General features: G+C 40.0%; 3 protein-coding genes across 3 annotated transcripts; 1 reads left to right on the forward strand and 2 right to left on the reverse strand.

The window, feature by feature from the left end:
• Positions 1-152: 152 nt before the first annotated feature.
• Positions 153-2,966, reverse strand: tubb4bl (tubulin, beta 4B class IVb-like). The gene is made up of 4 exons (XM_026324757.2): positions 2,835-2,966; positions 1,891-1,999; positions 1,603-1,713; positions 153-1,459 (listed from the first exon to the last, which is right to left on the reverse strand). Exons 1-4 carry the CDS (start codon positions 2,889-2,891, stop codon positions 402-404), a joined length of 1,335 nt encoding a protein of 444 aa, XP_026180542.1. The 5' UTR covers positions 2,892-2,966; the 3' UTR covers positions 153-401.
• A 1,715-nt stretch (positions 2,967-4,681) lies between these two features.
• Positions 4,682-7,509, forward strand: LOC113140764 (zinc-binding protein A33). Its single transcript, XM_026324755.1, has 6 exons — positions 4,682-5,266; positions 5,508-5,603; positions 5,681-5,911; positions 6,002-6,024; positions 6,116-6,234; positions 6,334-7,509. Exons 1-6 carry the CDS (start codon positions 4,868-4,870, stop codon positions 6,870-6,872), a joined length of 1,407 nt encoding a protein of 468 aa, XP_026180540.1. The 5' UTR covers positions 4,682-4,867; the 3' UTR covers positions 6,873-7,509.
• Positions 7,510-7,753: 244 nt separating this feature from the next.
• Positions 7,754-8,701, reverse strand: LOC113140601 (psychosine receptor-like). The gene has a single exon (XM_026324505.1). The coding sequence runs from the start codon at positions 8,699-8,701 to the stop codon at positions 7,754-7,756; it is 948 nt and encodes a 315-aa protein (XP_026180290.1).
• Positions 8,702-16,871: the final 8,170 nt, after the last annotated feature.

A 16,871-nucleotide genomic window follows, 5' to 3' on the forward strand; every position in this document is an offset into this window, starting at 1 on the left:
AACACTCATGTCACTATGGTCCACAAAGACACTGATGTGCTTTAAGGTCTGTAATAATGTCAGATCACACATTAAATGAAGTAATAAAATCTCAGAGGCAGTAAAATTGGCCGCATAATCAGACTTTAATCATCCAATTTCAAGGCTTCACAGTTAAAATGACTTGCTTTTGAATTCGGCAAGGCAGTGAGAGATGTAAGGACGTCAATGGTTCAGTGCATTCACAACATACAAAAACGTTTAACCAAAAACATCACTAATATCAGTTAACACCAATGTTTAACACTAGAGCAACAGTGATCTAGATAAAGTTTTTCAATGTAGTGGACCATTCAATTCATGATGAAAGGGATGGAGCTGGGGGATGTGTGAGGTGAAAGGAGGTTTGGGTGGGCTGAGGTTCAGGCAACTTCCTCCTCCCCCTCTTCCTCAAACTCGCCCTCCTCAGCAGTGGCATCTTGGTACTGCTGGTACTCGGAAACCAGGTCGTTCATGTTGCTCTCTGCCTCGGTGAACTCCATCTCATCCATGCCCTCACCAGTGTACCAGTGGAGGAAGGCCTTACGACGGAACATGGCAGTGAACTGCTCAGAGATGCGCTTGAACAGCTCCTGGATGGCTGTGCTGTTGCCAATGAAAGTGGCAGCCATTTTGAGGCCACGGGGTGGGATGTCACAGACAGCGGTCTTCACATTGTTCGGGATCCATTCAACAAAGTAACTGCTGTTCTTGTTCTGCACATTCAACATCTGCTCATCCACCTCCTTCATGGACATGCGGCCCCTGAACACTGCAGCCACGGTGAGGTAGCGGCCATGACGTGGGTCGCAAGCAGCCATCATGTTCTTGGCGTCGAACATCTGCTGAGTGAGCTCTGGCACAGACAAGGAACGGTACTGCTGGCTGCCCCTGCTGGTGAGGGGGGCAAAACCTGGCATGAAGAAGTGCAGACGGGGGAAGGGCACCATGTTGACAGCTAGTTTACGGAGATCAGCATTGAGCTGACCAGGGAAACGGAGACAGGTGGTCACACCGCTCATAGTGGCAGACACCAAATGGTTAAGATCTCCATAGGTGGGGGTGGTGAGTTTAAGAGTGCGGAAGCATATATCATAGAGAGCTTCATTGTCAATGCAGTAGGTTTCATCTGTGTTCTCTACCAGCTGGTGGACAGAGAGGGTGGCATTGTAGGGCTCCACCACAGTGTCGGACACCTTAGGAGAAGGCACCACACTGAAGGTGTTCATGATACGATCAGGGTACTCCTCACGGATCTTGCTGATGAGCAGGGTGCCCATGCCAGAGCCTGTGCCACCACCCAGGGAGTGAGTGAGCTGGAAGCCCTGAAGGCAGTCACAACTCTCAGCCTCTTTCCTCACTACATCCAGGACAGAGTCCACCAGTTCAGCTCCCTCAGTGTAGTGGCCCTTGGCCCAGTTGTTTCCTGCTCCACTCTGGCCTAAAGAGGTCGATCACAATTTGAGTATTACAGTATCATAATTCATAATTTATTGAGCTGGTATAACAAATACATGCAAGAAATGAATTGTAATTTTATATGATGATAGACAAGTGCATCTCTACTATATTTACATAGCTTACCAAAGACAAAATTGTCAGGTCTGAAGATCTGCCCAAATGGACCAGACCTGACTGAATCCATCGTACCAGGCTCCAGATCCACCAGGATGGCTCGTGGCACATACTTTCCACCTAAAATCAGGGAAAATGAATGTCATTCTTAGGAGGTGTCATGCATGATGTGCTCGGCATAAAATATGGATGTGTATATGGCACAATAGTAAAGTTGGGTAAATAAAAGGAAGAAAATATATTAAATATATAGTTTAGTTTCCCCTGTTGTGTATTACATCTTAAGGTGTAGTGTACCTGTGGCCTCATTGTAATAGACACTGATCCTGTCTAGCTGTAGATCACTGTCTCCATGGTAGGTACCAGTAGGATCAATGCCATGCTCATCACTGATCACCTCCCAGAACTGAGAAAAAACAGGCATGGCAGGAGAGGACACACAGACAGATGTTAAAATAGCAATTTAGAACCTAATAAAAAAAAATGCATGCAGGTTCACATGGCTACTTTATATAGGCACCTATTTTTAATCATACGAAGCTGCAAAACAATCTGTAGTTACATGCAGGTGCAGTCTATTAGTCTGAAATTCAGATCATCTCAAGAGTTATTAAGCAGATGATAATTTGATATTTCACAGTATCTATGATGCATTGCTAACACACTATATTATTAAGGGTTACAAACTTAAAATACTAAAGCCATAAAGGGAAAATTGAAAAACAGCAAATTCAATATGTATAAAAATAGAACATTATTAATAGTATTTGGCTGGAAAAGAATCATAGTCAAAAATAGGTCATAAATGTGTTGGGGGAGGGGGAGATTCTCCTCCTCTGACAATGAGGTTACTATACTACTACAATAACTCACTTAAATAATTGTCTGCAACGCTCCATAAAATAGCTGGAATATCAATATTTGCCTGTAATTACTAGTTAGGGTGTTTTTTAAAAGTCATTTCACATGATGCATAAATGTTTTCGTGTGTTGCATAAATCAGTGCGTGCACGCATCCTGAGCCCTACAAAGAATCATAATAAATATCAAATCGTCTATGGCTTGAACTGATGAACTTGCATCCAGTGCACGGGGCTTTAACCAACGCAAGACCGCATTTGGTTTCTTCTAGAGAATTCTTGGAGGATGGATTAAAGGGCACCTGCACGAATACCTGCACAAAGTCAAACCAGAATGCAAACTCAAAAAAGGGAAATTTATACATATATGTATATACCTACCTTGGCCCCGATCTGGTTTCCGCACTGACCGGCTTGCAAATGCACAATTTCGCGCATTCTGGATATGCAGATAGGAGGATGGTCGAGATGGAGATGGAAGTCTGAGCAGCAGTGATTCACGGGATGATGGCTTCTGCGGTCGATTGTCAGGGATCTGTTGCACCGCCTCTGAGACCGTCTACTGGGCTGAAACGGTGGTGCAACCTGACGTCATCGCCATGGTAACCAAAGACCGGAGGTGAGGGAAAAACCAAGATCCGTGGAAATGGGGGATAGGATGCGGGGCCCTGCAAGAGAATCTCATTATTCTGTGGAGTGGAGGGAGGATACCCGCACCAACTGCTACACACAGACGCACAACCTTGGCAATAATTTCTTGGAGACCTACCGATAACTTAATCATAATAACTAAATTCCTTACCAAAACTTAACCTTAAACCAGTCAACTTCAAAATGAGTTCTACATGCTGACACATAGGTGAAAGATTTTTTTTTAAATACCCAACATCTGCAACCATATAAGGCCGAGTGTCTTATGTCACTGGTTTGCCCACTCCCACTGACTATTATAATTTAAATGGGACAAGAAGAAAAATAGGATTATCTATACCTGCTTATTCCTATTTAGTGGTCTAAATTTAGGAGCCTATCCCAGCTCTCTTTGGGTGAAAGGCAGGAGTACACCCTGGACAGGTCACCAGTCCATCACAGGGCCACATATAGACACACAACCTCATTCACTCACACTCACACTCACTCCTATGGGCAATTTAGAGTCACCAGTCAACTTGAAATACATGTTTTTGGACTGTGGGAGGAAACAGGAGTACCTGGTGAAAACCCACACAAGCACATGCAAACTCCACACAGGAAGGTGCCTGATGGGTTTCAAACCAGGAGCCTTCTTGCTCTGAGGCAACAGTGCTAACCAGAGGCTACACATTTCAAAACAAAAACATTAGAGGGTGTGAAAATATTGGACAGTAATAAATATAATTTGTCAAAGCAAAGTAGAGAAAATATGTCCATTAAGTCCATGATCTCATAAAAAGGAACCAACCCTGCAGATATTGTAATGAGCCCATTAAGTCGCACAGTCAGTATTCAAAGTTAAAGTTGTTTAGTTTGTGTTATTTCCAGGTTTTTATGACAGTAAGCCAGAAAAGCCAGAAGTGTGTGAACACTAAATATTAGCTCTCCTAATGCCTAAAGGACAGATACTCTACTACACATTGTTAGGTTTTTACATTCAGGCCTACCAACAGTAGACTTTCAGGTTAAATGTTCGCTGTGTTCTTTAATCTATTTTTAGCTACCGCCTATTTTATATTCTGCCTTTTAAGGCGTCTTCTTTCACAAGTAAAAAAAATGTTGCCTCTGCTTCCTAACAGGCTACATGAGCTGGTTTAGTTAAACTCATTTCCTAAAGGATTAAAACGCAGACAGTAACACAACATGACACAACATATTGTGGCACCTTTTCCATCCATCAAAACTCAACAGGAAGTTTGGGATACAATGCTACAGTTAAGAAACTCAAGGATGTATGAAATTAGTTGAAGTATTCTGTTTGCCTAATGTTTACCCAGTGTCAGTTGCTAAGCCAGTTCGACCATGAATTATAATAATAACTAGGTTTTAAAAAATTTGCAAGTGTGTAAACTTGGGCTGTTAACATGGATGTCAGCAAGATTCAGTTATATCCTGTATGATTACATTCCAAACATGCAGCAACCTACCAACCAGAGCTCTCCAACAACTGACCAATAGGCCCTTATTTCCTGTTTCCCAGCGCTTTCACATGCAGGGTTTTTTTTTTTTTTTCAACTCTGCTACAATTTATGTTACTCAAACACAGGAAAGGCGAGAGCATTTGCTACTTCATGTCAGGAACAATAGGCAGTTGGGTTTAGTATGTGGCATGTGTTTAGCAGGTATTCTAAATTATGTTGCTATTGTCAAACAAGAAATTGTTAAGGATGTAAACCAGAGGACTGTTTGGAACGGTGGATTTACTTGTACATAATAAGTGAATGATCATGTCGCTCCCAGAAGAGGATCTTACATGTCCAGTGTGCTGCGACATTTTTATGGACCCGGTTTTGCTGAAGTGTAGCCACAGCTTCTGCAGGAGCTGTCTGAAGTGCTGTTGGGACACAGGACTACGCCAGTGCCCAGTGTGCAGGAAAAGAGCCTCCAAGTCCAGTCCTCCCTCCAATTTGGCTCTGAAAAATGTCTGTGAGGCTCTAATGCAGGACAGGAGGCAGAGTTCAGGGCTGGCAGAAGAAATGATGAACTGCAATCTCCATGGGGAGAAGTTAAAACTCTTCTGTCTTCTTGACAAACAACCCATCTGTGTGGTGTGCCAGTCTTCCAAACTTCACAAAACCCATGACTGCTCGCCTATAGAAGAAGCAAGGCTAGACTGTAAGGTAAGAGAAATAATATCATGTTTTCCATTTACACTGTAAGAGCATTGCGAAACAGACCATATTATTTCTAGTTACAGTGACTCCTAAATGTAGAATGCTGTTTAGCAAGTATGTCCTGACTGTAATCCACATTGCTATTGTTCAGTGTCAATCCAGGACTAAAATATCAAAAGAACTAAAGGTTCTGAAACATCAATGTGTCTGTCTAAGCTCTGCTGACTCAGCCCTATTTGACTTTCAGGACGAACTTGTTTCATCCCTTAAGAGCTTCCAAGATAAAGTGAACAGTCTCAAAATAATTCAGAAGACCTCTGTGGACATGTTGAAGTTTATCACAGTAAGCTGCAATGAGATGGCAAATCTTACATATTTGTTCTGAATAAAAAAGTTAGTATTTATCATACTTTCCCTCAGAATCAAGCATTGGAAACACAGAGATTGATCAAGAGGCAGTTCGAGCAGCTCCACCAGGTCCTCTACCAAGAAGAGTCAGCCAGATTAGCAGCTGTTAAAAAAGAAGAGGAAGAGAAATTTGCAGCAATGAAGGACAAAATTAAAGAGTTTTCTGCAGAGGTGCTGTCACTCACTGAGGCCATCTCAGTTATACAGCAGCAGCTGAAAGAAGATGATATGATTTTGTTAAAGGTTCATAAAGTCTGTTTTACTAGAGTTTTCTTTAATCAGTGTTTTCAAAGATTTCTCATTTTGACACTGCATTTGTTTTTTATTTTTCAGAATTTTAAAGACACTCAAAACAGGTAGCTCAACATCATCCTGAATTTGTACTCTTTCTGTCTGTGATGGGTTAGCTATGATATTTTCTCAGTGTAATATATCTTGTTCTCACAGATGCAAAAGCATCAATCTTGAGTCAGTTAACATGTCTGGGTTACTGATCAATGTGTCGGAGCATCTCTGCAATCTTAAGCATAGAGTTTGGGAGAAAATGCTGAACCACATTGACTTTAGTAAGTACATTTCCTGGACATTTTCAGGAAGATAGTTATACGACCCTAACCCTGGTTGACATTAGTCCTTCTGGATTGTTATTTTTTTTTACGTTTTAGCTCCAGTCATTTTGGACCCAAACACAGCACACCCCTGCCTCATCCTGTCCGATGACCTTGCTTCCCTCCACTACTTAAAGCAGCCTGGCTGTTGCCCTGACAACCCGGAGCGTTTCCACCTAAGTGCTGAAGTGGTCGCCATGACAGCACTTGGCTCAGGAAGTCACCAGTGGGTTGTGGAAACAGGAAGCAATCAGGACTGGCTGCTGGGCGTGGCCTCTTCCTCTGTATCAAGGAGCGCTGAGATCTCAGCTCGGCCTGAAAATGGTTTCTGGACTCTGTGTTTCAGAGAGGGAGAGTTTAGGGCAATGACGTCCCCACCCACTCTACTGACACTTTCAAGAACACCAAAAAAGGTCAAAGTGCAGCTAGATTACAACAAAGGGACAGTGTCTTTTTTTGATCCTTCTGACAATACACTCATATATGCATTTATACACACGTTCACAGAAACTTTACTTCCGTATTTTTACACACAGAGCACTCATCCTCTGAGAATAATACCAGAGAAGGTACTTGTCACAATATCACAACAGTGAAAAAAGTACAGTGTTATGGTTGTTAAAGAACACATTTGCTGCTTCAAAAACATTTGATATTTGTTTTTCTCAGCACTCCCTCCTTAAAGGAATAGATTGACATTTTGGAAAAGAGGTAGCCCAGCTCCTTTCCAAGCGTTCTCTCACACATTTACACATAAAATGCTAAATTATGAAGTTGTCTTTTTACACCACGCTATTAACATAACATCAGGGTATTGTATAACAAGAGTTTGAATTAACTATACTAGTACACTGGACTGTGATAGAGGAGAGGTTTCTCCATGTCCAGCACCATGCAACTTAAGAAATATGCACCACATACCATGAGCACACCCAGACACACACTAAAGGCAAGGTTTTTCTTTGAAAACTTTTTTTAATTATATACATGTGTGTATGGTGGCTTTAAGTTATAATTTATTTCAATATAGTCAATGACTAAGGTCAAAAGGGACGCAACAACAGCAGAAGGATTTTGTACCCTACTGTTTATTGACCACTTTTTTACACATGATGGCGCCAAAGTCCAACAAATATTTGAGAATTTTGCTATGGAGCGACAGCAGCATTGAAAAATGCATCTAAGTTCTTCTGTAAAAGTGATTAGTTCTTTAAATTAAACAGTTGTTTTCCATTAGTCTTCTCATTATTGGGTATAGTATAGGATGATTATATATATAAATCAAATATTTGCATTTGTCGGAAATCTATTCAATTAACTCATATATTGGAAAATTATAAAAAAGTAAAATCAATAACGAAAATAAATACAAATTTGCAATAAGATTTAATATATTCAGCTCCTATTTTCACAGCTTCTTTAAAGGATGTGTTCTTAAGGTCCACACGGCTCATGTGTCTGACAGTCTTATGTAAACCTAGGCAGGTGGCTGTTGTGCAGGGGTTGTGTTCTCCGCAGAGCAACAGGTACACCACTTCTTCATGCAGGTGTCTGGGAGGAAAGGCACTTTATCCAGACGAGAAAGGTAGACTAGTGGCTGGATGGTGCTGCTGATGTTGAGGAAGGCAAAGGCAGTTGGCTGCACATAGCAGTGAAACATGTCAGGGGAGAAGTGGTCTTGAAAAGGGAAAAGTGCTACAAGTGGCAGGTAGTTGAACACAATGATACAAAAGATAGAGTACACAACTTTGAAAGCCTTCTTCTTCATGGGGTGCATCTCATCTTTCCCTGCACCACGTGACCTCTTCAGGGTCCACAGAATGCTTATATTACACACAACCATCCAAGTAAATGTTGCCAGGATCTCACAAGTGAACACTTTCGAAAAGTTGGGTATATCTCCCACAGCTTTGGCTGCTGAGTAGGCAAAGGTGAGACAAAATACCAGCACTGAGAGGTATATCCTGTACTTAGCATCTTTATGCTGCCCAAATAAAATTGGAAACAGCACAGCCACAAAGCGGTCCAGACAGATACAGGAGAGAAACAATGGGCCACTGGTGTCTTTCACGCCATAGGAGAACTCAGTGGAGGACCACACCACTTCGCTATGCCAGTAATAAAAGTTAATGAAGTTAATGATGGTCATGACACCAAAGTAGGCATCCATGAAGGCCAGGCAGCCCAAGAATATGTCTGAAGTGGAGGGATCTTTGCGATTGTGGATGAGGATGGCAATGACAAATAAGTTGGTAGGGATTCCCACAACTACATTGATGCACTGGACGCCCAGGTCAAAGAGAAGTGCCTCGAACTGATGCTCGCAGCCATCAAACACACTGAAGGGTTTTACTGTGGTATTAACATGAGGGAGCTGAGTCGATGGAGAGGTCAAGTTAAGTGATGAAGATACATTTCGCTCCATTCTTTGTACAACTGCAGAAACCAGAAACCTGATGGGAGAGAAACAAAAGTGTGGTACAAAAATACTTATTTACTATCTTCTGTCACTCAAAGGCAAATAATATATTTTCTCATGTCAAACATACTGTTGTTCATTAGAATTCCTGTTTTTGATTTAATCTCAGTAGAGTTAAACTAGCTCCAGAATAAAGTGACATGGTTCCCAGAGGCCAAAAAACATGTTACAAACATCGTCAGTGCATCTCCTCAGGCTGTTATCTTGTTATTGTGTCTGTGTGGACTCTCCTCTGGGAACTGTGACTCCCTGTTTGCAGGGACATCTAACTCACTTAAGGGACACATGATAAAAGCACCGCCCTTTCACAGCAGAATAAAAGGACAGCTATTCCCAAATAAAAATGGCAAAGTTCATATTTTGCACGTACACGATCGCTTAAGACTGTTGCTAGTAAGGCCAGTGGTAATTTGGCAATTTCCTGGAGCTCTTAAAAGCCTGCTTTTGACATTTATATATTTCTTAAGCTAATTTTTGAACAGAAAAGGACAATAACCTGGAAAATAAATGTAATAATGACTGGATTGATGGAATAATAACTGGGATAAGACATGAACCAAAGAATTATAGGTGTCCTGGGCCTTGAGCTCTTTGGACCCTACAGGAAGATCACAAATGGAATCTTTTTTTCAGTTTTTCTAACACACTCTTTACATTTCTGACTCTGTTCTGGACTATTTACAGCAGCTCTGAGTCAGGCTGTAGCACAACCTCTTTAAAAACGTGACAGTCCTCACATGCAGTACACCTGAGCTCCCTCATCTGAATGGACTATTGGAGCCAGAGGCTGTGATTGTTCCTTGTAGAGTCATCAAGGGGTCTATTCTGGTTTAAAATGGCATTGCTCCCCTTGCTCCCTCTGTGGATGGTGTTTCTCACCTCTGTCTGCTGCAGGCTTTACCTCAGGCCACACACACACCCGTGGGACTAATCACACTGATGGAGGAGTGAAGCGCTGTGCCAAGTTGCTCGTCCCAGGAGTTTGCAGACTTAATCAATTGTTTTGTTACTCAGGCATATCCACTAAAAATGAAATAAACATAACAGAATATTAAAAGGTAGCTTTTATATACCCTGCAGTATTTAAGGGTTTAACATGTGCTCTCAACAATATTCAACCTAAATTACCTGTTAGTGGCAAAGGTTGTTTTGTGTATTTATGTAGATATCTTTCTGGTTTCTAAATTATTTTATTTGTATTCGATATGCTTTAAGTAATTCACCTGTTTCATCAAAGATCAAACTGGATGAAAGATTGCGTCCATCCACATATATACACTTCATCGACTTTAACTTATTCACAATTGTTTCACATCCGATTCTCTGGGTTGATATTATTCTTAACAAGGCAAAGTAATTGCAAAATTCTCATTAAATAATATCAAACTGATTAAACAGAAATGAGTAATTCAAAGTAAATAATTAGGCACTTCTGCCTCTATTTCAAGAATATGTATTGACTGAAATGGTTTGATTAAAAACCTACTTGAAAACTATTTAAAAAAATTTAACATGACCTGTGGAGCTAGTAAAAGCTCAAATAGTATTGTTTTTACTCACCAGTGTGGTATATTCTTCTGTGCTGTGTTCTGAGTGCGATACAGTGTGCGTCAAACATCAATGTGTGGTTCAGGGATTCATTTATAGGTTCTTATGTCGTGGATTTGACGCTGACCTGGAGGGGAGGATCTTCTGGAGTCCAAAAGTTCTGAACAGCAGTATATTGTGTGGGGACAGAGAATTTTGTCTTTGCCACTTTGTCATCTCATGTCTCATGGGTGTCAGTCTGGGCTGGACATGTGGCTTCAGGAGGCATCGTGGAACTGGTCTGTTGAGGCTTTCTTGGAGTGATATGTGTCATCCACGATCAGCCCTTCAGCCTTTCCTCCTCTTACTGGAGGTCAGTAACACAAGAGCAATATCATCCAGCAAAGAGTACATGTCAGTTGTATTTAGATCGTTATGTTTGGTTTGATGCAAAATAAAAGCGTCCTTGCTGTGTCTCACTCACTCATTAAAAGAAAATAGTACAGCTAGTGAAGAGGTGTCACTCAACACGTGAAAGGTGGAAAGGTCTCTGAGTGTGTAGAGCCTGTGTGTGAGTATGTGCCAGGGTGTATTGGGATTGATTGTTTCACAGGGAGGTTTAATTGCATTTAAGCCTCTAGTTGGGAGCATTGAACCCAATGTTCTGTTCCTAAGTGAACACAAAGACAAAACCCACATCGATCCAGTATCTGATTTATCTGTAAATTACCACAGAGATAGATAAAGACTCAGAATAGGACAGTGCAATGATGTTACATTACCTCTTTTTGGTGAAGGGGGCAGTAGTGGTTTGCACATACTACTCATTTGATTAGGGCAGCAAGGTCTCACCATAACAGTTTTGTACACAAGACATTCATTCTGTTGATAATTGCAATATATAAATTATCCCGCACAGTCATATATCATATATCATATGTCAGGTCTACAGGCCTATGAAGCAACTTATGGTATTTCAAACATATGGTATTTTGTCTTAAGCACATACCTTTACTTCTTAGCTATGACAGCTAGGGTTCCAAACAGGTGCTAATATTTGGGGCTAACTTGTGTCTATGTACCAGCTGTTATCTTTTTATCTAGGTTTTTCATTTTACATAGCACATTTTCCCCAAGACATTCCTTTTGTTTTCATGTCTGGTTTGGATCCACCTTTTTATATTTCCAATGAAAAAAATCAAATCATCTTGAGCTTCTGGCATCACTAACAGTGTCAGCGTTTCCAGGGCAAGTGGGAACAAGCAACGACTAAAACAGTTTGGAGTAAAATAATTACATATCCAGTGGAGAATGCATTTATGCAGGATCAAATAAACACAACACAAGAAACTTATGAAATGTAATCTTGGACAAAACTACCTCAATCTGATATTTTTAGTCAGACAGTCGAACAATCAAACAATCTATTTATATATCAATCCACAGGAACATAGGACATATTCTGGACTGCTTCAACGGTGCATATAATTGTAGAAGAGTTGACTCGTGTCTTGCATAAACTCATCGCAAAATCTTGCTGTTTGGAAATCACTTATTTTCTTATTTCCTGTATAAAATATACTTTTAGCAAGTGGGCACTGTTGCAGGAGGCACGGTCTGTGGTATCAGGCAGGATCAAGCATTAGCATATACTTTCCTGTGGGTGGTCAAGATGCCAAAACCAAAATTATAATATAAGTCATTATTGACACTGTGCAGAAACCACCCACACATGTTGGGCATCCAGATTTTTCTGTACTAAAAAAACTTTCAATGATATCATCTATGATAGCAACTCTAAAACAACAATAATAGTAAACATATAGTAAACAAATATTTTGCACAAAATGTCTCTACTTGTTTTACTGTTAGCACGATTTTCCACAGCAGAAACATCTCACACATAAACCCGTTCAGCAGAGACCTGCCTCCAGGCTGTGAAAACCACAGAGGTATCCTCCCTGCATTACACCTGCCCACCTGTAGACTGACACACACACACCCACACACACACATAAGCACTTAGGTGCAAGACAGTGCAATGTGTAATGGTGCCGGTTGTACAAACACTTGGCATGAGACTAAAAGTGAAGCAGATTTTTATTAGGATATAATAAAAAATTGCAATTTAGCTTCACAATAAGGTGGGCTTTATAATGTTCTTCTCAAACACTGTGGTGGTGAAGACAGCCTGAAAAACAAAACAAAACAAAACAAAACAAAAAATAAGAGACTGATATGTGCCATTATCATGGTTGTCCAGTGTTTATCAAAATTAGACCTTTAAACTGTTTAAGAGAGGCATTGATAACACTGATTCTTTTGGAAAATGTAGCTTGCGGTTCTGTTGTTGTACTTAATACATTATACCATCGTCCACTCTGTTTATATAATTGAGACTAGGCTAGCCTGCATTAGTTTTAACTAAACAGTTGAACTGTTGAAGTGAAAAAGAATCCAAAGACTAGAGGAATAGAGGAAAATAAATGATCTCATATGGTCAGATATAAACATTAAATACTATTGCACAATGCGTTTCTGTCATTCTATGTAATGGCTGTGAGAGATAAAATTGGCTGCAACAAAAACCTACGTGCGTCATGGCAATCAGGAGACATAGTTGAAATTAGAAACAGATCTGAAACTTTTTTGTAAAAGCACACATGCTGGAGAAACCATCATCAATCAAAAACATTGCCATCTCACATGGATGAAAGTAAAAAACTGAAGCAGCCAGAGAAAGTGACAGAGACAGAGAATAAAAAGAGAGATGTGGAAAAGGGCAGGAGAAACATTAAGGCTGCTCCTTCTGTCAAAGTAAAATTAGAGCTCTAATGTTTAATTTAATGTTTGTTTTTCCTGACTGTAACAAAACTGCAGGAAAAAAAAAAAACTCTAATATTACCACAACATTAGTGCAGCAGATGTAATAACACATACACGACCGATTAGGTTTTAACAGCTAAGTTGATATGAATGACACATGCATTGTGCCCCTGAGGATGAATGGATGTTTCTTTGGGGTGAGCGGCTACTGAGCAGACTTCTTGTAATGTGATTTGTACATGGTTGTATACAACTGGAACTAATTGAATGGCCTGCAGCCAAAATAGGAATGGGCATCCCACCAGCTTTCGACCCATTACTATAATTATGCCACTCTAACATGCAGTAATCACCGTAATTACAGCTCCTTAGTCTTTGGGTGGCTAACCAACCACCAAACAACTCATTTAGCAATCACTTAATAATGAAGTTAATGACAGAATCAACTAACAAGATGTAATTATGCATTTTTCAGTTTTTAAAATGCATAGACGGCTAAAACCGAAATCCGGTTAGCTGATCCATATTAGTACATTTACAGGCACAGTTTTAGTCTGAAAAAGACAAAGCAGTACAATAGCTAGATCCATCTATTTCAAGTAGCACTCATTCACTTTAAAGAATACACAGACCACAACAATGTTTAACACGAAAATAAAATTGTGTAAAAGCAGAACTGCTTAGACACTTCACAAACAAAGTATTTTTGTGGTATGAAGATAATGAACAGAGATCTTTGCTCCCTGTGAGGGCTATTTTATTATCTTTGTCAGCATGAACATTGTTGAAGAACAATATTTAATCAGTCAATTTTTTAAATTAATCATTATATCCAAATTTTCATTTTTTTTGTCTCTTTATCTCCTCTTCTCACTTTTCCCACATAGAGTAATTGCATTCTCAGTAATCCTATTTACACAAGGCCTGTTAAGTCAAGCAGTGACTCAGTTAAGCCAAGATGTGTTTTTGTTGAGTGGAGAATTCAAGGTCAACTGCCAGTTTGAATAAAATTGTGATTTGAGCCAATAAAGCTGTTGGAGAATCATTTTTAGATGTTAAATAATGGATTCTGCCAAATTAAACCCAAATCATGCTGACAAAGAAATTAAACTGCAAACTGTTCATTTGACAATGATTACAGCAATTACAGTAACTGTATATTATTTTGTTAAGCAGCATGACGTTGTAGAAGTTGATACCCCTGACAAAAACAAATGTGTTCCTTCATCTTAGACTCTAATTAGCCTGTATAATCATAAAGCCATGTTTGTAGACAGGCAGAATTGAAATGAAACAAAAATATCTGAAAATACTGACATAACAAATGTTTTGACATTTTTTTTTGAAAAATATGCTGTTTGTTTAGGTGCAGTAACTCTCTAAATCTCGATCACTTCAAATTTAAACCAATACATACACACAGCACAGAAATACTTGATGTGTTTTAAGGTATTTAAAATCATAACACAATTGAACAAATCTGTCTAAATATGAAACAGTAGGGTTGTTACCTTTTTTAAATGCATAAATTATTTGTTTGTGTTTCCTTCAACCCACAGAAACAGATCTCAGAAACCCACAAATCATACCTCTCACATTAAGGTTTAAGCTTCAGATGCTCTGAACAAAATGTGCATATGAGCATCAGTAATATGCAACATCATAAACACTGTTGTAGGCATAAATGCAACAGTGTCAGATAAATGGCACAGGGTTTATATTAAGAGACTATGAGTGCAAACAGTATGTGTCTGATAATGTTTCTCATCTCCAAAACAATATACCTGCACTGATAACGTCATGGCAACTTATCTAAAACAACCTGTGAGATGTCTTGGGAAGACTCATGTAATGTAAGGCGTTTTGTGAATGCAGAACTAAAATCATCCCATTAAGATTTCTCAGCTTCTTTCTTCATAACTCTTACACACCTCCTAAGCTCCATGTTACTGTACGGAAATGTTACTGTGCTTTAAAAACTTGTGCTGTGCTGTGAAACGCCAATAGGGGATTTTTTTGCTGAGCTACAGTTTCGTTTGTATTGTTTAGTGGAAACTAATTAAACACTTAATCGTTGGTGAAATCTTTGTGGACAGACTCTGCTCGGATTCTCTGACATATTGGTTCAGCGTTTTTACGGGATCCATAGAAATCTGTAATGTAAACCGTGCTGGGTATTAGAGAGAGACGTTTGGCATGAGGTAGCAAGAGTGTGGTCTGTGTGTGAACAGGGAGATATCAATATCTGCCAAATGGCCATGGTTCAGCTCTGTGACATGAGTTGCTAGGTTCTATTGTACCTACAAAGTCCACAGGAATAAACACCTGCCACTGTTCCCAGAATAATTATACACACTGTTTGAGCAGCTCTTTCACTGAGTCCCTCATTAAAGGAGTAAAGAAAGTTTGTCTGAAAGGACCTTCTCCTTAACAGTGCTTAACTTGTTTGGATGAGTCTGCAGTCAAAAACACTGAAATTTTCTGTTTAGCATTTTTTTAACCATCACTGGATTAATGCAAATGCCCAGTAATTATAATTAACGTTAAACGACTACACCATTTCCTCCTTAACTTTGGGCTTAACTAAAATACTGTTTCAAATTGTCCATACTGTATGCACAATTATATGATGGGTAAGTGCACGTTTGGTCAAACTGAAATGACTGAAAGCTCCTTCAGTATTATAAAAGCTTGCCGAGTGCCATGAACCCAGCCTGCACTCAGCAGGGTTCTGTAGTTTCACTTAACCCCTTAGAGGGGAGTTAATGTGATGTAAGAAGTACCGCCCACTACTGTCTCTGCCTCCACTGGGAGAATCATGCTCTGACCAGCTGGCTGTCAGAGGTATGAGGGTGAGAACAGAGCTGATAGCCTTTCAGCATGACTGTGCATCTATCAGCTCGTCTCTGAACACCTTGCCATTGCTGCTGATGGAGATCTGGCTGAAGAACACGCAGGCCATCACATGAGCCCTCAAAACTACTTGAATGGAAACCTGCACAGATTGGCTCTTCATATGCTGCCTCAAGTTGCCTGGTTTGGGAATGTATGCGTGTTGTTCCACTACGTGTTGCTCGGCTGCTCACTTCACTCACTTCAAATACAGTGCAGTAGCTCAGCTACTTTGCCTGTGGACTAAATTTTCCCGTTTTTAACTTCAGAGCTTATTTCCCTCATACAATCTGTGACTCCGTAAGACTGTAAAAGCAAAAGAGGTAAATTTATCTTAAACAAGTTGAAGTCAGAACTACGTCTTAAGGGTGCTAAAATTCAGGCCTGAGCTGAGGTTTTACTAGATTGAATGCAAATATATTGTCTTTAAAACTGCTTCCTGTTCAGCTACGGGATATTCATTTATATAAATCGTGCAGTTAATAATGAGGCCTCGTATTTACTGCTGTCTTATGTGACCCACGGTTAGTGCACATACAGTAAATGCCTTGAATTGAGTTGGAATGCAAACTCAGACTTTTCACTATTATGAACAAAAACAACAGCTATTAAATCAAAAGCATACAACCAGGTTCAAAACTAGAAAGGAAATGGGATAGTGCTCTGATCCCATTGTTTGACATGGAAAATATGATCCTGCCAAATGCCAGTTTAGTAGCCAAACTCAAAGAGCATGACCAGACTTGGGCTTGTCTCTAAGGGCTCAAAGGGACCAGAGGGCAGGCCACAGCTGACCCAAATACGCACCAGAGTACTACTGTTTCACACCTGTCTATTCCCTGCTTTTTATGAACTTTTTCAGTGCTACTAA

This window comes from Mastacembelus armatus, chromosome 8 (genome assembly GCF_900324485.2).
Source record: "Mastacembelus armatus chromosome 8, fMasArm1.2, whole genome shotgun sequence".
NCBI classification, from domain to species: domain Eukaryota; kingdom Metazoa; phylum Chordata; class Actinopteri; order Synbranchiformes; family Mastacembelidae; genus Mastacembelus; species Mastacembelus armatus.